At 42.9% G+C, this 21,164-nt stretch overlaps 1 protein-coding gene across 1 annotated transcript in view; it reads right to left on the bottom strand.

Annotated features, from left to right (window-relative positions):
• Nucleotides 1–21,164, bottom strand: part of slc35f1 (solute carrier family 35 member F1) — a 343,915-nt gene that overhangs the window by 113,295 nt on the left and 209,456 nt on the right. Inside the window, exon 3 of the mRNA XM_078213703.1 lies at nucleotides 16,107–16,234. Within this exon, the coding sequence (XP_078069829.1) occupies nucleotides 16,107–16,234 (128 nt within the window). The remainder of the gene's footprint in view (nucleotides 1–16,106; nucleotides 16,235–21,164) is intronic.

Raw genomic sequence — 21,164 nt, 5'->3', positions numbered from 1 at the left:
TTGAGGGCAAATCAACATCTGGCATGTGGGAGGCTTCAAGTGTAAGTTGATAGGGATTCAGGACCGGCACATTCCTGTAAGGATGAAGGATAAGTATGGCAAGTTTCGGGAACCTTGGATAATGAGAGATATTGTGAGCCTAGTCAAAGAGAAAAAGGAAGCATTTGTCAAAGCTAGGAGGCTGGGAACACACGAAGCAAGTGTGGAATACAAGAAAAGTAGAAAGAAACTTAAGCAAGGAGTAAGGAGGGCTAAAAGGGGTCACGAAAAGTCATTGGCCAGCAGGATTAAGGAAAATCCCAAGGCTTTTTATACATATATAAAGAGCAAGAGGGTAGCCAGGGAGAGGGTTGGCCCACTCAAGGACAAGGGAGGGAATCTATGCATGGAGCCAGAGGAAATGGGCGAGGTATTAAATGAGTACTTTGCATTAGTATTCACCAAAGAGAAGTACTTGGTGGTTGATGAGTCTGGGAAAGGATGTGTAGATAGTTTGAGTCATGTTGAGATCAAAAAGGAGGAGGTATTCGGAGTCCTGAGGAACATTAAGGTAGACAAGTCCCCAGGGCCTGATGGGATATGCCCCAGAATACTGACAGAGGCAAGGGAGGAAATTGCTGCAGCCTTGAGAGAAATCTTTGTATCCTCAATGGTTGCAGGGGAGGTCCCAGAGGATTGGAAAATAGCCAATGTTGTTCCTTTGTTTAAGAAGGGTAGCAAGGATAATCCAGGTAATTACAGGCCAGTGAGCCTTACGTCAGTGGTAAGGAAATTATTGGGGAGGATTCTTCGAGACAGGATTTACTCCCACTTGGAAATAAGTGGACGTATTAGCGAGAGGCAACATGGTTTTGTGAAGGGGAGGTCGTGTCTCACTAACTTGATCGAGTTTTTTGAGGAAGTGATGAAGATGATTGATGAGGGTAGGGCAGTGGATGTTGTCTACATGGACTTCAGTAAGGCCTTTGACAAGGTCCCTCATGACAGACTGGTACAGAAGGTGAAGTCACACAGGATCAGAGGTGAGCTAGCTGGATGGATACAGAATTGGCTCAGTCATAGAAGACACAGCATCGCAGTGGAAAGGTGCGTTTCTGAATGGAGGGCTGTGACAAGTGGCGTTCCCTGAGATCAGTGTTGGGACGTTTGTTATTTGTAATATATATAAACGATTTGGAGGAAAATGTGTCGTAATGCATTTTGGAAGGTCTAATAAAGATAGGAAATATATAGTAAATGGCTGAACCGTTAAGTGTATTGATCGGCAGAGGGATCTGGGTGTACAGGTCACTGAAAGTGGCAACGCAGGTGGAGAAGATAGTCAAGAAGACATACAGCATGCTTGCCTTCAACGGCCAGGGCACTGAGTTTAAAAATTGGCAAGTCATGTTGCAGCTTAATAGAACCTTAGTTAAGCTGCACTTGTTATATAGTGTTCAATTCTGGTCGCCACACTACCAGAAGGATGTGGAGGCTTTGGAGAAGGTATGGAGGGCATTAGCTATGAGGAGAGATTGGAGAAACTTGGTTTGTTCTCACTGGAACGATGGAGGTTGAGGGGAGACCTGATAGAAGTCTACAAGATTAAGAGGGGCATGGATACAGTGGATAGTCAGAGACTTTTTCCCAGGGTAGAAAAGTCAATTACTAGGGGGCATAGTTTTAAGATGCAAGGGGCAAGGTTTAAAGGAGATGTACGAGGCAGATTTTTAACACAGAGGGTGGTGGGTGCCTGGAACTCGCTGCCGGGGGAAGTAGTGGAAGCAGATACGATAGTGACTTTTAAGGGGCGTCTGGACAAATACATGAATAGGATGGGAATAGAGGGATATGGTCCCTGGAAGGGTAGGGGGTTTTAGTTCAGTCAGGCAGCATGGTCGTGCAGACTTGGAGGGCCGAAGGGCCTGTTCCTGTGCTGCAATTTTCTTTGTATCAAATCTCTTTTTCTCTGACTGTGAAAGTCAGCCCAGCAAAAGGATTGCAGCTGAAAAAAGACCTGGTGGGTTTCTCTGTCTAACCACAGAACACTGGAATTGAAACCAACTGTTCACCTGCTGAACTCAACTCAACTGCTGGAACCTCGAAAATGAATATCCGCACCTATCAAAGTCAACTTTACTGGAATTTCAAATCATAATGGCCACACGTTTCCTCATCTGTCCCTCATGTGCCAAGGACTGTTCCATGGACCTTCTTTTTAAACTTACTTACTTTGGACTCAATTCCCACTTCTAATCTGTATGGATGTATATGCATGTGTTTTACCATTTTTCTTGCCTTTTAGTAGTTAATAAACTCACTCTACCTTTAACTCAAGGAAGCCTGGTTAAATTGGCTCCTTTTAAAACATAAGTATTGGGTCTGGGAAAAGGTAGCTACAAAAAGATATCCATTTTAGATTAAATCTTGTTGTCACCAACAGAGGGGTTTCAATAAAGATTCATAGATTTATAGAACCCTACAGTGCAGAAAGAGGCCATTCAGCCCATCGAGTCTGCACCGACCACAATCCCACCCAGGCCCTAGCCCCATATCCCTACATATTTTACCCGCTAATCTCTCTAACCTACACATCTCACGACACTAAGGGGCAATTTTAGCATGGCCAATCAACCTAACCCGCACATCTTTGGACTGTGGGAGGAAACCGGAGCACCCGGAGGAAACCCACGCACTCACGAGGAGAATGTGCAAACTCCACACAGACAGTGACCCGAGCCGGGAATCGAACCCAGGTCCCTGGAGCTGTGAAGCAGCAGTGCTAACCACTGTGCTACCGTGCCGGTAGCACGAGATAGAGAGCCAGTTCATCCCTCTTCAACCGAGCGTTGAACAACTTGTAGTATCGCAGCTGGACAGTGACAAATCGAGGGGTCTCTCCTGAATCAACAACTTTGGGGTATCTCACCTGGAGGTCATAACACTTGGTTACACTTGCTACAAGCACCACCCATTCACACAGAGGAACCTGCAAACAAAGGGAATATCATAGAATCCCTACAGTGCAGAAGGAGGGTATTCGGCCCATCAAGCTTGCACTGACAACAATCCCACCCAGGCCCTATATTCTTAACCCCCATGTATCTACCCCACTAGTCCCCTTGACACTAAGAGGTAATGTAACATAGCCGATCAACCTAACCCGCACATCTTTGGAGTGTGGGAGGAAACTGGAGTACATGGGGGAAACCCACGCAGACACAGGGAGAACTTGCAAACTCCACACAATCACTCGAGGCCAGAATTGAACCCAGATCCCTGGCGCTCTGAGGTAGCCGTGCTAACCACTGTGGCACCATGCCGCCCAAATATGTTCAAGCCTTGTGTCTTTTTTCAATTATCCGGGAGTTTGGAGAGTCAATAGTTCTCTGTTCCTGTCTCTGTGACAGGTTTAGGCCAAACAGAATCAACTTGCTAACCAAGCAGCACCCTTTCCTCCTGTAAGTATAAATTGTTGTAATTGTTTGAAATTTGGCATTCTTGCATTTGTCCTGATGAGTACAAGATGAAAAGCTTCAGCGACATGTGTCTTTGATCAGCAATATTTTTAAAAGGCATGAAACTTGCAAATGTTGATGTTCAGAGAGACTTGGGTGTGCTCACACCAAGGAACTCAGAACTCAGGAATGCAGGAAGTAATTAGAAAGGTGAATGTCATATTGCCTTTCATTGCAAAGGGGATTAGGAGTGCAAGAATAATGAAGTCTTCCTACAATTGCACAGGGCTTTGGTGAGATTGCACCTGGAGTAGTGTGTGCAGTTTTGGTCCCCATATTTAAGGAAGAAAGTACTTGCATTGGAGGCAGTACAGCAAAGCTTCATTAGATTGGTCGCTGAGAGATGTCCAATGATGAGAAGCTGAATAAACTGGGTCTATATTCTCTGGAGTTTAGAAAAATGAGAGGTGATCACATTGAAACATTCAAGGTTCTGATGGGGCTTGACAGGGTAAATACTGAGAGGTTGTTTCTACTGGCTGGCAATCCAAAACCCAGGAGCACAGTCTCAGGAGAAGGGCTAATAATTAAAGTCTGAGATAAGGAGAAATCTCTTCACTCAAAGGGTTGTGCATCTTTGGAATTTTCTACCCCAGTGGGTGCTCCATCGTTGAATATATTTATGGCTGGGATAGACAGATTTTTGGTCTTTCAGGGAATTAAGGGATATTGGAAGTGGGTGGGAAAGTGGAGTTGAAATCTAAGATCAGCCATGATTTTATTGAATGACAGCGTAGGCTCAACTGGCCATTTGGTCTGCTCCTCCTTCCATCTTTGTGTTCTTGAGTATAGGTGTTCTCTCAGTTAATGATGGAAAGAAGATTTGAAGATAGGTATTAATCACCTATTGATAGTATTAATCCAAGTTTAAATTAGCACAAGGATGTTGTCAACAATGCCAAGTGTAGTATTAAGCCTGCACATTGGGACCAAAATACCACATCATTTCTGGGGCACTCCCTAGTCCAAATCCAGACAGAGAATTCTCCAAATGGCCTTATGCGGGAAAAAGCATTTGACCGCCTGTTGCAACAGTGACTGGGAGGAAGCCAAGTCTGGATGTAAAATACTTTCAAGTTCCTGTGACCTCACAAAGTCAGGGAATCTTTAGGTGCTGTTACATGAAAAGGAAGCGGTGTTATAATTAATATGGGTTGATGGGGCAAACCAAAGAGGTGGCCTGAACCTCAACATTAAAATGGAATCTATTTGGTGATGGGGGTGCGGAGGACATGGTTGTGGTAATTCCCCCTTTGTGGCCTGGGCAACAAAGCTAGAAGGAGAAAGATAACTAGATGAACACATCACCTATACTTTTATGCAGTCAAGGGCTAAGGAAAAGCTATCTGTGAAATGCCACCAGTTTAACATTCAATAATTCATATATGAACTTTTGATCTGTAGAGAGGAGGAATCTAAATTAAGTTAAGGTAGGAGTAATAAATGAGAAGAAAGGGGCAAATCAATATTCTATCTCTGGACCAATGTTGTAAGGAAAGGTCAGTTTGATATGCCTGAACCAACACTAGCTGTACCTTTCAGAATGTCTTCAGTTCTAATTAAACAACTCGTAGATCCATTTCAAGAGATTTGTGATCCTGATTGTGAAATGTTTGCAGATATAACTAGGGACATTTTCCTAATGAGAAAGATAACAGAGTTGCTGACTAATCACTGTAACTAGAACACAGTCTGTACATAAGGGCAATCTTACAGACTTTAATGGACAGAAAATCCTCAGTGGGCTGCTGAGTTCCGTGTGATAATTCACCACACAGGAAACCTTCATCGGAGCTCAAATTCATACTATTTATTTCCTAAGGTAATCCAATTAACTGCTGCAGTTAATTTTGGGACCACAGGTGCTGAATAAACAGTTTGTTCAGCATTCAGTGGTAAAACTGATCTTTAAATAGGTAATTGTCAGAGATGAAGTTTATTAACATGGTTGATTGCAATTCTCCAAGCCGAATGAACTCTCTTACGCTGCGATGCATGGCCTAGCTTGGCCAATGGCAGCACTACTGACATCAGCGGCAACATTCTAAGGCAAAGGAGGCGACACTGCTGTCTTCTGATCCACATGGATTAGCTCAAAAGTGAAGGTTGATGTTTCAGCCTGGGGTGGGGTGGGGGGTGGTGGTGGTGGGAGGGGGGGGGGGGGGGCAGCTGCATGGTGATAATGGTTTAAATATTATAAATATTGCTTCCAGTGATGCAAGATGCCATTTTGTTTCCTGTCCAAATGGTGGACTGAGCAGCTATTCCTACCTGAACAGAGCAGCAATGTAATTCCCTGATCTCAGCCATTAGTGAAGATACAATGGGCACGTAAAGGTTGTTCGCCTAATTCTGTGCAATGAGTAAATTCCATGGTATTAGGAACCTGTGGACGTGTTACCAGAAGAGGATATTGTACAGATTACATGCCAAACACAACCACTAAACACTGAATTTTGATCAAACGCAACAGAACAATCTAATATTTGCCATAGATGTTAGTGTGTAAGTCAACCTTTGAAGCCACGACAAACCTCTCCAAAAACTCGGTCAACTTATAAACTGAATATCACTGGTGTGGGTGGTCATCATCTTCACTGTTCATCACGCAGTGTCTAATCTGTGTGGGTGTATTAAACGCCCAAGCATCTTTGCAATGTAGCCCAGGGAGATGGTGACATAGTGGTTTTGTCACTGGACAAGTAATCCACAGACTCAGGGTTTGAATCCCACCACAGAAGATGGTGGAATTATATTTCAATAAAAATATAGAATTAAAAGTCTAATGATCACCATGAAACCATTGTCAATTGTCGTAAAAATCTATTTAGTTCATTAATGCCCTTTAGGGAAGGAAATCTGCCGACCTTACTTGGTCTGGTCTATGTGTGACTCTGGGCCCACAGCAATGTGGTTAAGTGCTCTCTGCATTAGCCTAGCAAATAAGTCACTTAGGGGAATTTCACAGTAATTTCACTGCAGTATTAATGTAAGCCTCACTTGTGACTAACAAATAAACTTTAACTTTAAACCACCAGAAAGTTGAAAAACAAGGAATGAAATCGGACAGCCCATCCAGCGATGGCCTTGGCACCAGAAACAACAATGGTAAACCCAATACTGTTGATCCTGTAAATACTCTTCACTAACATCAGGAGGCTTCTGCCAAAATTGGGAGAGTTGTCGCGCAAGTTGGTATCGATTGGAGTGACCACCACACAGTCCTTGTGGAGACAAAGTCCCATCTCCACACTGAAGATACCTTCCATCGTGTTGTGTGGCACTCCCCCAGATCTAGCAAATCATGGCTGGGCATCCATGAGGCATTGTGCACGTCAGTAGCAGCAGAATTGTACTCAATCACAATCTGTAACCTCATGGCCTGGCATATCCCCATTCTACCATTACCACCACGTGAGGGGATCAGCCCTGCTTCAATCAAGATTGCAGGAGGGTATGCCAGGAACAGCACCAGGCATACCTAAAAATGATGTGTTAACCTGGTGAAGCTTCAACACAGGGCTACTTGCATAGCTAACAGCATAAGCAGCAAGTAATAAACAAAGCTAAGTGATTCCACAATCAACAGATCAGATCTAAGCTCTGCAGTCTGCACATCAGTGCAAAAGACGAGGTTGAAGCATTTGTAACAATCTTCAGCCGGAAGGATCAAGTGAAAAAGAGTAAAGTTTATTTCTTGGTCATAAGTAAGGCCTACATTAACACTGCAATGACGTTACTGTGAAATTCCCTTAGTCGCTACACTCCGGCACCTGTTTGAGTCAATTCACCTAACCAGCATGTCTTTCAGACTGTGAATGATTCAACCCGGCCTCCTCCGGAGGTTCTCAGCACCATAGGTGTCAGTCTTCAGCCAATTCGAAATGGCTGAAGGCACTGGATACCGCAAAGGTTATGGGCCTTGCCAACATTCTGGCAATAGTACTGAAGACTTGTGCTCCAGAACTTACTGCTCCCCTAACCAAACTGTTCCAGTACAATCACAACACTGGCATCTATGCGACAATGTGGAAAATTGCCCAGCTATGTCCTGTACACAAAAATCAGGACAAATCAACCTGGCCAATTACCATCCCATCAGTCCACTGTTGATCATCAGTGAAGTGATGGAAGGGGTCATCAACAGTGCTATCAAGCAGCATTTGCTTAGCAATAATCTACTCACTGACATTCAGTTGGGTTTCGCCAGGGTCACTCAGCGCCTCATCTCATTACAGTCTTGGTTCAAATATGGGCATAAGAATTGAATTCGAGAGGTGGGGGGGAAGGTGACTGACTTTGACACCAAGGCAGCATTTGACTGAGGCAAAAAAACAGAAAATGCTGGAAAATCTCAGCAGGTCTGACAGCATCTGTGGAGAGAATAGAGCTAACTTTTCGAGTCAGGATGACCCTTCGTCAGAATTCTGAGATGGCTTCTGAGATGGCTGATAAATCCAATGCACAATCTGCAGACCCTGCCGCTTGCAGAATTGTGTGTAAATTACTAATGGACTTCGACATAGATACATGTGAGGTGGTGCATTTTGGTAGGAATGTGGACACTACCTATATATTGGAAAGTAAGAGCCTAAATTTGATAAATGCACTCGTTGGTTAGGGGTACAGATTCACAAATCATTAAAAGTAGCAAGGTAGGTTAATATAACCATAAAAAGTACAAATGATGCATCAATGTTCATTTCTAGAAGAAAAGAATTCAAAAGCACAGCAGTTGCGTTAAACTTGTATAGAACCTCGATTAATCACGTTACAGTACTATTTACAGTTCTGGTCTCCATATTGGGGACACTCGTACATTGCTAATGTTACTGGACTAGCAATCCATGGACCAGGATGACTGTCTCAGAGACATGAGTTCAAATCTCATCACAACAGCTAGGGGAATTTAAATGCAATTAATTAAATAAATCTGGAATAATGATCATGAACCTATCAAATTGTTGCAAATGCTAATGATTCTTAAGGAGGAAAACTGCCATCCTTACCTGGTCTGGCCTACATCTGAATCCAGAACCATGGCAATGTGGTTGACTCTTATTTGCCCACTGAAATATCCTAGCATCCACTCAGTTAACTTGGAAACATAGAAACTAGAAGCAGGAGTAGGCTATTTTGGCCCTTCGAGCCTGCTCTGCCATTCATTTTGATCATGGCTGATCATCAAATTCAATAACCTGAATTTGATGATGGTAGTAGGTGACTCACCACTACTTTCTCATGGGCAATTAGGGGATTAAATTCTGGTCTTACCAGCACTGCTCACATCCCAAGAATGAGGTTAAAAAAATTACAAAAATTGCACAGAAACTCAGGAGGAAGTGCATAAAAGACTTATAAGTATGTTACCATAGTGAAGATGCCACAACTCTCAGGAAAGTCTGAACAAGCTTGGGTTCCTTTCTCTAGAGACGAAAAGTCTAAGTTTTAAGCTTTGAAGTCAGTGAGGGAGTTTGGTAAGCTAGACACAGAGAAGGTCTTTTCACTTGAGGGGATCCAAAACAGTGATGCAGTGAATCTAAGATAGTCACCGACAAACCTAATGAGGTGTTCAGGGGAAATTTCTTTACCTTTAATTTCTACTTAGAATGTAGAATTCACTACCACATGGAGTAGCTGAAATAAATAAGGCAGAGGTATTTAAGGGGAAGCTAGATATGTGAATGAGGGAGAAAGAAACAGAAGGATATGTTGATAGTGGTAAATGAAGTAAGGTGAGAGGGAAGGCCCATGTGATTGATTGACTTGTTTGTGCGCTGTACAAAAAGGGAAATAATTGAATATTAATCTGCGTATAGATTTGGCTGGTAAAATATGTAACGCATTGCTTACAACACTTTGAGCTTTCAATCCAGCAATAAACAGCTGTCCAGTTGTCTTTTAGAAAGCTTTACAGACACAGTATTCAGTTCATTAAATTGTAACATTTTTGAGCTGTAAGGGAGCTGCTATGTAAGGGCACTCAAAAAGAAGTCAAAATGGAAAACATCCAAAGAGCAAAGAAGATAATCCATGAACATGTTAAAAAGAGATAGTGTTAAGTAATAGGCAATAGACCTTCCATATAAACTCATGTAAGAGTCTAGTATCTGAGACCAATTTTTTTGTCAAAATGTAGGGGGTCGACTTATACGCAAAGAATATTTCCAACGGGTTGAAATCCACTCCCTCCCACCATCTCACCACCTAACTGTCTGTGGCAATACATCAGCTTATCACAGACATGCCAGGTCAGAGACTGTATCTGCTAACCCCATCCCCAAAACTAACACAAAAGGAGCCAAAAGGTATTTTTATTATTCTGCACAGACCCAAGGAGCTGCCCACCTGTTTTTGAATAAGTAGGTTTGCACCAGGGTGAGCTTGCCTTCAGTAACGAGTAGCTAGTAAGTAGAAAGAGTTTGGATTCTTTGGCCAAAAGTCAGGGGTCGACTTATACACAAGATTGACTATTACTCAAATATATATGGTGCTTGCTCTTGAAATGTGTGCAATGCTCATTCATAAACCCATCTTATAGAAAAAAACTAAGAATAGAAAATTATAGAAAGGAAATATGGAAAATAAACACAATAAAAACAAGTGGTTCGGTAACTGAAACAACAAACAAGCTGATTCCTTCATCAGTAGCTCCAGTTTACACAGAACAAAATAAGGAATTCAAGGTCCATTGACTATAATTTTTCAACTATTAATTTTGAACAATTTTTAAATCATAGAATGGGGCCCGTGATTTATTCTCCTGTGTTCACTGTGAATGCCAGTCTATGTCGATTGTGTCCAAGCACAGCAGCAATGCTATAAAGAGATGGACAGGGAACAATGAGGTAAACCATACACTGAGGAAACAGAAAAATAACTTCAGATTGCTCAAACAATGTAAATGATTTCCTTTGATGCAGCATTCCCTCTATATTTCTGAATTAATTCCTGAATAATTGAGTGAAATTCTATCTCAGAGAGTAAAATAGGCACCGCTTGGTAATTAATTAGGATATTGCTTCTGGGTGTGAATAATGATAATGAAGTAACAACAGATTTAGCAGTAGCCTGCAAAGTTATTCATGAAAAGCTCCATCATTTATAAAGAAAAATACATCTGGCTGCATTAGGTGATAACTGTCTATTGTCCAAGTTATGTTGACAGGAACAAGATGAGACATGATCCTATAGTAATGTTCTAAAAATGAGTAATGTCACATTGAAATGAGTAGAAGGGTCAGATTTGGCTAAAAATCTTCCTGCAAACAAAACTTGTGATGTGTGCTTTATGAAACCAAAATGTGAGAATTTGGGTACATGTGGCCTCTTTTTCTTAATTTTATCCTGGGATGTAAGCATCGCTGAAAAGTTGCCCTTGAGAAGGTGGTGGTAAGTTGCTTCCTTGAACTACTGCAGTCCATGTGATGTAGGTTGTCAAAAGGTTTTATATTTAGGCCCTTTAGTTTTTTGAAAATATGGTTTTTGAACTTTCAACTGATTGGAAAATTTGAAATGGGATAGAACAAGCTATTTAAAAGTGAAACACCACCTTCAAAGGTGAAGATAAAAAACAAATAAACCCCCCTCAAGGGGAATGTGATGAGAAAGACCTTTCCTGTGATCCCTACGATTGTGGGCAGCATGGTGGTACAGTGGTTAGCACTGCTGCCTCACAGCGCCAGGGACCCGGGTTCGATTCCGGCCTTGCATGACTGTCTGAATGGAGTTTGCATGTTCTTCCCGTGTCTGCATGTGTTTCCTCCAGGTGCTCCAGTTTTCTCCCACACTCCAAAGATATGCGGGTTAGGTTGATTAGCTATGCTAAATTGTCCCTTAATGTCAGGGGATTAGAACGGTGCATACATGGGGTTACAGGGATTGGGCCTGAGTGAGATTGTTGTCGGTACTGGCTCGATGGGCCAAAAGGTCTCCTTCTGTACTATAGGAATTCTATGATTTAAAGGCCCATTGAAACCATCACCGTCTCAGGAAGAAACATTAAGATGCAAAGTGCTGGATATTGAAAGAATGGCTGCCATGGACAGACCCGTCCAAAACTCTCTTGGAAATACACAATGGGTGAAGTATTTCAGGCCAGGCTGCAGCCACTGCAGAGAGGTTGCAAGAAAGTTTTCAGCCAAGGAAACAGGCTGATAACTGGGCTTTCCCTTTCTCTCTCTCTGTGTTTTGGAACAAGTATATTCCCTGTTCAGAAGCCAACGTTACTAGAAATCTATCTGCGAACTGAGATTTTGTAATAATTGCAATATCTTCTACATCTGACTGCATCCATGAACCAACTAATACAACGTGGTGTGTGCATTTAATAAATTTGCTTTATTCACTCAAGAAAATGTTATTTGTTTGGTTCCTTATTTCTCACAGCTGCTAGTTAAATATATTTCATTATGCATGAGGTCTGATATAAAGAATAATATAAGACCAGGAGGTAAGTGGAAGTAAACTACTCGAACTGTTTATCAATGCGTCTATCCTCCAGCACAGTCAGCACGCGACTGGCGAGGCAAGCTCCACCCAGGGAGGAGCTTGAGTCCCGTCTCACCTGACCCACTCTCTTACAGAGGCATGCCCCAACATACATAACACATTTGGATTCAGAAAAGGCATATCCTCGTCAAAAATAAATTTATACCTTTGTTGTGGCCAACTGAGGAGGTTGAATATCGATCGAGGAGAGACCCTAACCCTCCTTCATGCCTGGTCATAACAAGGTACACCAAATTATGGGATGCCAATTGAGGTGGCTGCTGTGTCTTGGATGGATGTTGAGCTTCTTGAGCGTTGTTGAAGCTGCACTCACCCAGGCAACAGGAGAGAATCCATCACACTTGTCAGTGATGAAGAGGCTTTGGGGAGTCAGGAGGTCAGTTACTCACCAAAGATTCCCAGCCTCTGACCTATTCCTGTAGCCATTCTTGTTTTACATAATTGGTTCATTTAAGTTTCAGGACATTGCTAGTGAATTATTCAACAAAGGCAATGCTGTTGAATGTCAAGTAGAGGTGGTTACATTCTCTCTTGTAGGAAATGGTCATGGCCTGGCACATGTGTGGTTCGAACATTACTTTCCAAGCCCAAGCCTGAGTGTTGCCCAAGTCTTGCTGAATTTGGACATGGACTGCTCGAGTATCTGAGAGTGGTAAAGGACTTTGGGGGGTGGGGGGGAGGGGGTGAGGGGGGTGGGGGGGGGGAGGTGCGGCACGGTGGCAAGCACTGCTGCCTCATAGTGCCAGGGACCCAGGTTTGATTTGCGACTTGGATCACTGTCTGTGTGGAGTTTGCACATTCTCCCCGTGTCTGCGTGGGTTTCCTTCGGGTGCTCCGGTTTTCTCCCACAATCCAAAAATGTGCGGGTTAGGTTGATTGGCCATGCTAAATTGACTCTTAGTATCAGGGGGATTAACAGGGTAAATACATGGGGTTACAGGGATAGGCCCAGGGTGGGATTGTTGTCGGTGCAGGCTTGATGGGCTGAATGGCCTCCTTCTGCACCATACGGATTCTACGATTCTATGATTGTGCAATCATTAGTGAACATTCCTATCTCTGACTTTATATTGGACAAATGGTCATCCAACTAATCAACAATTATTAACTATATAACTAGTCACAGTCACGTTGGCACTCTGCACATTAATAAGAACCTTTTCTTAATTACAACTTTTAGAAATTGTTTCACAGGATGTGAGCATCACTGGCAAGGCCAACATTCATTGCCCATCCCAAACTGCCTTTGAGAAGGTGGTGGTAAGCATCTTTCTTGAACTGCTGCAGTCCAACTGGTGCAGGTACAGTGGTAGGGAGGAAGTTTCAACCTTCTGACCCAGCAATGATAAAGCTGATAAAGCTCACAGCTCAAGCAACCCTGGTTCAAATCTGGGCTTGGGTGACTGTGTGGAGTTTACACATTCTCCCCGTTTGTACGTGGGTTTCCTCTGGGTGCTCTGGTTTCCTCCTACAGTCCAAAGATTTGCAGGTTAGGTGGATTGTCCATGTTAAATTGCCTCTTAGTGTCCTAAGATGTGTAGGTTAGGTGGATTAGCTACGGTAAAATGTTTGAGGTCACAGGGATAGGGTGGGGGAGATCGAGGATGAGATGCTCTGCTGGACAGTTGATGCAGATTAGATGGGTCAAATGGCCCTGTTCTGCGCTGTAGGGATTCTATGAAATTGTGATATTGTTCCAAGTCAGGTTGATGTATTATTTTAATGGGAACTTGCAATGATGGTGTCCCCATGAACCTGCTCTCTTTATCCATCTAGGTAATAGAGGTCACAGGTTTGGAAGGTGCTGTCAAATGAGCTATGGCAAGTTTTACATTGCATCATGTAGGTGGTAAACACTACAGCACATTGCATGGGTGTTGAAGGTAGAGAATATTAAAGATAATAGTTGGAATGCTGATCAAGATAGCTGCTTTGTTCTAGACAGTATCAAACTTCTTGAGTGTTCCTGGAACTGCACTGATCCAGACAACTTATACCTTACAGATGGTAGAAAGGCTTTTAAAAGTTGTGATGTGAGCCATTACCCACAAACTTCCCAGCCTCTGATCTGCTCCTCTTGCCACAGTATATATGTGGCTGTTCCAGTTAAGTGTGTACAGTTTTGGTCTCCTTACTTGAGAAAGGATATACTGGCACTGGAGGGGGTGCAGAGAAGATTCACTAGGTTGATTCCAGAGTTGAGAGGGTTGGCTTATGAGGAGAGACTGAGTAGACTGGGGCTATACTCATTGGAATTCAGAAGAATGAGGGGAGATCTTTTGGAAACATATAAAATTATGAAGGGAATAGATAAGATTGTTGTAGAGGTTGTTTCCATTGGTGGGTGAAACTGGAACTAGGGGGCATGGCCTCAAAAAAGGGGGAGCAGATTTAGGACTTAGTTGAGGAAGAACTTCTTCACCCAAAGGGTTGTGGATCTGTGGAATTCCCTGCCCAGTGAAGCAGTTGAGGCGACCTCGTTGAATGTTTTTAAGGCAAAGAGTTTTGAACAGTAAAGGAATTAGGGGCTATGGTGAGTGGGTGGGTAAGTGGAGCTGAGTCCACAAAAAGATCAGCCATAATCTTATTGAATGACGGAGCAGCCTTGAGGGGCCAGATGGCCTAATCCTGCTCCTAGTTCTTATGTTCTTTCTGGACAATAGTAAATCAGTGGGGATTGGTGGTGTGGGGATTTAGTGATGATATTTGAATGTGTCGGGGGGGATTGGACTCTTGTTGGCAATTTATATGGCACAAACATTACGTGCCATTTATCAGCCCAAGTTTGGATGCTGCCCAGGTCTTGTTGCATGCAGGCATGACTGCTTCATTATCTGAGGAAATGTGAATGGAACTGAACACTACAAACACTGGCATACATTCCCCTTTCTGATCTTACGATGATTCCCCTTTCTGATCTTACGATGAAGGGGTTTATAAGTCAACACCATAACTTTGAAAAATACCAGCTCTTTACAACATCACATTGGATCAGTACAATTGAGAGCAAGGTCCATTTCTGCTGATCATGTTTTCAGACACTCAAATCGCTATCATTTTAAATTACATAATTTCTGTAATTTTGTCATTCATTACAATCCTACTCCTATGCCATTATTATGCAGCATACAAGGAATGAATTCGTTTTCTTACAATTAGATATTTAAGATCGATAGGTGCACACCAACTTCATTTCTACAGGCCTACTAATTTGTCGACATGTGACAAATGCCTCACATGTAAAATCTGAATTTCATGCCCAGAACTTCTTTGAACACTGAATCTATTGATTATGAAATTAATTCAAAACATTTCTCTTATTTTTGCTGGATGGTTACTTACTTAATTCCAGCTTTAACACAATAGTGAACGTCCATTATTTAAATAATAGCTTGTAGGTCACAGGAATTGACAATTTATCCTGCTGAACCTGTTCTATCATTCAATGAGATCATGATTGCTTTGGGATCTAATTCCATATATTGGCTTTTGTCTCATAACCCTGGACACAGTTGGTGAACAATAATCTACCAATCTCAGTTTTAAAAGAGAAAAGATCCATGCAGAAATGGCACTGAATGGCACTTACTGCAACAAAACTTGACTTTCATTGGAGAAATGAAATTTGCATCTTTTGATGAGCTAGCATGAAAGGCAGAAGTACGTATCTCCTGTCATTCTATTATGAAGCTCCCACATATTTCCACAGTTACAGATCATCATCTTGTTTGTTGTGCCCCGTCAACTGGTGCACAAGGGTTTCTATCAGCCCAATACGCTGAAAGCCTTGCAATCAAGAATTAATTTGCAACAGTGGTTCCTCCAATATCCTTGCATTACGAATTCTGTGAACAACAGGAGTGGTTTTCACCTTCACTGCATTTTCAGTCAATGGAATGAAAATTTGTCAAATTCTATGAGGGGTCCACCATCTGACCCACCAAATTACTACTTGAGCAGTACACATAGAAATCAATCCCACTGCATTTACATGCAAACAAAACCAACAGAAAAATAACGTGCATATTAACTTATACTGTAACTCCATGTCTATATTTCAGCTGAAGTACACTTAATAGCAAACCTTTGTGCACCTACCTGCACACTAGTCAGGGTTGTATACTGGTAAGCCTTTATTACAAGGTAGTTGGCTTCTATATCTATTACTCCCAAGATCATGTACTTCCACCATCTTCGTTTTAGTATTGCCAACAGATTCTCTTCCCCTGTGCAAAAGAAAAGACCACCAGGTTACATGTGCAACCAGTCACTGTGAAGAAATTGTTGTGGTTTAAATTATTTGATTGCAAAATAAGGATGCATTAATTCTGTAACATGAGGATACGTTTTCCCTTGTTCATCAAATTTAAGTGCAGGCAAGAAGTTCATGTGAAAATAATCAGGGTGTCTGCTGTGTTCTTGATCACAACAGACTAGGCATCGTGTTATATGGGAAGAGATTGGAAAATCTACCTCCCTCTACACCCTCGCAATATCAGTGGCCAATTTTTCTATCTTTTTTACTATCATATTTTTGCACTGGGGTTTGTGGAAGCACAACATTGTAGTAGACAGGTTAAATATAAATGTATAGCATAAAATGAAAATATTAAAATATTTGAACATTCATGTCATTCAGCATTATTAAGTGTCACTGATTTGGAACATTTGTCTCTGCTTTTTTGAACCCAAGACTTTTAATTTTTCAGATTTAAAATATGCAATTCATCATGGTCCGAAAAAGGAGAAAAGAGGAATATTGAAAAAATACACCCATTGAGGAAATTCACAATTGTTATTATTTATTTTTTATAAAATTCAGTCAGACACAGTAGTTTTTAATTTACAACTGTATAGTTCAGGCTGAGAACAAAGATACATCATTTTGGAGCTTGAAGACGCTGCACCGTGCTATTTATGCAATAAACTGTTTATTTAATTATTCACCTTGATTTTCATCTAATCCTCATTTATTCCGTTCTTTTGGAGATGCAAGGACCCTGGTTCGAATCCCACCATGGCCGATGGTGAAATTTGCTATGGTAAATCCTTGGAATTAAACGGCCAATGATGGTCATGAAACCATCGTCGTAAAAATCCATCTGGTTCACTAATGCCTTTCAGGGAAGGAAATCTGCCGTCCTTACCTGCTCTAGTTCTACATGTGACTTCAGAATCACAACAATATGGTGGTAAGACCAACCAAACTATGCCCAACATCTTACAACAAACGCATTAATAGGAAAACGGAGGTTTGATTTTTAGTCCCTGCCAAGACTGGGATTAGATGCGTAGACACTAAAAATCGCGTTGTTGGGGGGTCACGTGATACGAGCGCGGGAATAGTTGTGTTTCCGTGAACTCTGGTGCTACTCATCTTTTAATCCTTTCATTTATCATAGAATCCCACAGTGCAGAAAGAGGCCATTCGGCCCATCGAGTCTGCACCAACCACAATCCCACCCAGGCCCTATCCACATATCCCTACATATTTACCCACTAACCCCTCTAACCTATGCATCCCGGGACACTAAGGTGCAATTTAGAATGGCCAATCAACCTAGCCCACACATCTTTGGACTGTGGGAGGAAACCGGAGCACCCGGAGGAAACCCACGCAGACACAGGAAGAATGTTGAAACTCTATACAGACAGCGACCCAAGCCGGGATTCGAACCCAGGTCCCTGGAGCTGTGAAGCAGCAGTGCTAACCACTGTGCTACCGTGCCGCCCATTTATCCTGTTGCACAGCCCATAATTACCTAATCCTGGAGTGAAAACTCTGTACAATGTCCCTGGAAGTTTTCTGGTTAAGTATTGGTGACAAAATGCTGAGAAATGTAAAGAAAATCTTCGATAAAATGAGCTGTCAGAGGCAACCCGGGTGAAGCCAAATTGTCAACATGGCGATCTGGCGAGTGAGCAGGCTCTTGATCTGGTGCTGTCGACAGCCCTCAGATCATGACTATCAATATGATTAAAATTATTAATGACAAAATCAGCTTTTTGGCACAGAATGTCAGTATTCACACCGCTGAACTGCAGAGTACCGGTAAGAGGATAGTGAAGTGGAGGAAGGAATCCTTACTGTTGAGAATGCAGCTTCCTCAGTTGAGGCCCGTTTACAATCCTTAGAAAGTCAGTTACATAATATGTCAGATATTCTGATTGATCTGGAGAACCAGGACTGGAGGAACAATATCCATGTGATCGGTTTTCCAGAAGGAGCTGAAGGCAAGCTCCCTGTCAATTTTTTTGAAAGCTGGCTGCCACATTTTCCTAATCTCAATGTGAAAGCTGGGCGTGAAGGGGTACATTGTATCTTCTCTTCGAGGCCTAGGGACAATCAACGACCCTGGCCTATTATCATGCATTTTATTAACTTTAGAGGTTGCCAAAGAGTGTTGGATGCGGCCATATGTGGTAGAGCCTTGCTCCATGATGGAGCGAGGGTCTCATTCTTCCAAGTCTTCTCAGTGGTGATACAAGAGGTTTTGATGATGTTCGAAAACATCTGAAAGCTATCGGAATGCAGTGTGCCCTGCTTTATCCTGTTACTCTGAGGGTTATATACGACAGATTCTCAAGGTCGGTTGACAATTCAACTGAGGCTTTGGCCTTTCTAAGATTCATAGAAGGCAATGATTTGGAGACACAGGCAGAGCGACATTCTCCGTTGAACTCGGGTGGGATCTTATGAGCTTCGGGAGGACGAGGCGATACAATTCCGGCAACAATCTGCAGTTCATCGCTAATCCTGGACTGTACCCCGTGTCATTACATTTACTTACTGATCCTATATTATATGGTATCTTTTACTCATGGCTAATTTGAGTAGAGCCATTGCAAGTGGCAAGTGGGTTAGTATAGAGGTTGTGGCTATGTCCCTATGAGTTCTCACAGTCAACGAGGATGGCCGCCTTAGAATTAATATTTGTATTTCTGTTATTTTCTGACTTATCTCTGACTTACTCCTGTAAAGGCACAGACAGATCACAGGGACGATTCTCCCAAAAAATTCTAAGTGTCGAATTCGCATGACAAATGGAGTAACTTCCAACGATTTTTTTAGCGTGATTTTCAGAATGCATCTCCCACACTCTGAGCACTGCAGAGTGCTTCGTGTGATTCACTCTGAGAATCAAGGGGTGGAGTCTATTCCTGCTGGAGAGGCCGGCAGCATAGCGCGGAGCAGGCCACAGCGCATGCGCCGATCTGTCAGTGTGGAGATCGACGCATGCACTGCCAGCTTCAGAATCGCTGGCCAGCCTCGCAGCCTCCCATCGCTGCCACTACAACCACCCCAAATCCGACTGCTGGCCTTCCAGACGCTCTCTGGGCAAACCCCAATGTGCCCCCATCCCTGGCCAGACCCAATCTCCCGGACCGCCATCCCTCCCCGGCAGTCATGAACTCCCACAACCCCCAGTGGTCCCAACCACCCCCCCGGCATCTCTGACCTGCCAGCGGCAGCTCCAACCTCCTCGACAGCCCCAAACCCCACCCCCACCAACCTGGATGGCTAGCCCCGATCACCCCCTTCCCTCCCTCGGCCTGCGATCGTCTGTCAGAGTGCCAGGGAGACCCCACACCCCAACTGATCGGGGCCTGCACCCCCTAGCAGTCCCAATCTCCCAACAACCCCCCGCCCCCCCCACCATGTACCACTCCCTTCCTGGCCCTAGGCCACATTTGAGGAGGCAGAATGGGTTGGGGGCAGTAGGATGGGTGAGGGCAGCAGGACTACCTGTGTGTGTACTTAGCAGGAAGCCAACATGGCTTCAGAGCCTAATGGAGCTAATTAAAAGAGGCCAACTAAGCAAGATTCATTTTTTTCAATTTAGTCTTAAAACTTGGAGAAAGGGTGCCCCTATTCTGAAGTGCTCTCTCCCTTATACACTGTATTGGAACCTGCTGCTTCTTTCAAGTTGCAAGGCCTCTGATACCTCCAACATTGATATTCCACCCATTATCCTTAATCGAGTGGCGAACCTGCCTTTGACCAATAACTAGCTACCACAAGGAATATTGAGACCTATCAATGTTTCCCTATGGGGGAAGATTCAGGATTGAAAACAGTCAGATGTCTGTGTCCAGTCTCCAGAGGGAAACCCTGTTCAGAAAGAGTAAATGGTAATCTCAATGGTGCAGAAATTACAAGGCTTTGCCACCAGCGTGGAGCCTTGTTAGATGCAGGAGCAGGTCAGAAATGTATCTACGACAATACAATCAAGAGACATGCATTTAGCAAGGCTCTATACTGGCAAGGAAACTTCAATGGACCATCACTTTTACATAAACTGGTTGCAGATTATAATTTAACCATGTCAATAAATGATCTGTGTTCATGAAACAGCTCATCACATCTTGCAGAAACTTTTTATCTCAAAACATTCACATATTAATGACTTTAAAGTACAGAGACTGCTGTTTTGTAGGCAATTACCATATAGACCAACCCCAGGAGTATGAGCAAAAGCCGACTAAATGCACGAGTTGATTCAATCCCTAAAACCTGACATTTGAAGAACTGCCCACCTAATATGGTGTGTGAAGATAAAGCACTTTGGACAAACAGAAAGCTGGGGTAGTGTATTGGCCACACTCTCCTGAATTCCCATTCTATTGCTGTCAATGGGAACTTTGGTCGGTTTTTCAGCACCGTTGAAAGTGAAAATGCCTCTGAACAGTTCAGGGCCTTTGTAGCTGAAACATCCCTTGAATGGAAGTGAAAAATTGTTGAGAGTACAACACTGGCATTGCATTTCTGGGTGCATTTTCCTCTAAGAAAGTTTGGGATTCCTTGCATTAAATGTATTGTGGTTGAGTTATGCAGTTTTCATCGTACAATTTTCACCCTAAATAATGAGAACAAACTTAAATTTCACAGACCAACCCAGACCATCAGTTCCTAAAGGTTACGACAGCAACCACTCCCACAACCAACTTCTTCAGCCCAATTCACAGAACCATTCCATCTCCCCCAACTCCTGACCTAGTTGATAATTAGTGTCCAGCTTCCCAGCATTTCACAGAGATACTCTTCTCATCTTCCTTACCAACCTAGTTCAAGATGACACTTATTTCCCTGTTTATGTTGAAACTCTTCTGCCCTCCATTAATGCTGCCATTCTCTCTCCCAATCCCCCTCTGCTA

This window comes from Mustelus asterias, chromosome 5, assembly GCF_964213995.1.
Source record: "Mustelus asterias chromosome 5, sMusAst1.hap1.1, whole genome shotgun sequence".
Lineage (NCBI taxonomy): Eukaryota > Metazoa > Chordata > Chondrichthyes > Carcharhiniformes > Triakidae > Mustelus > Mustelus asterias.
This window is presented reverse-complemented; position numbering and strand designations above follow the sequence as displayed.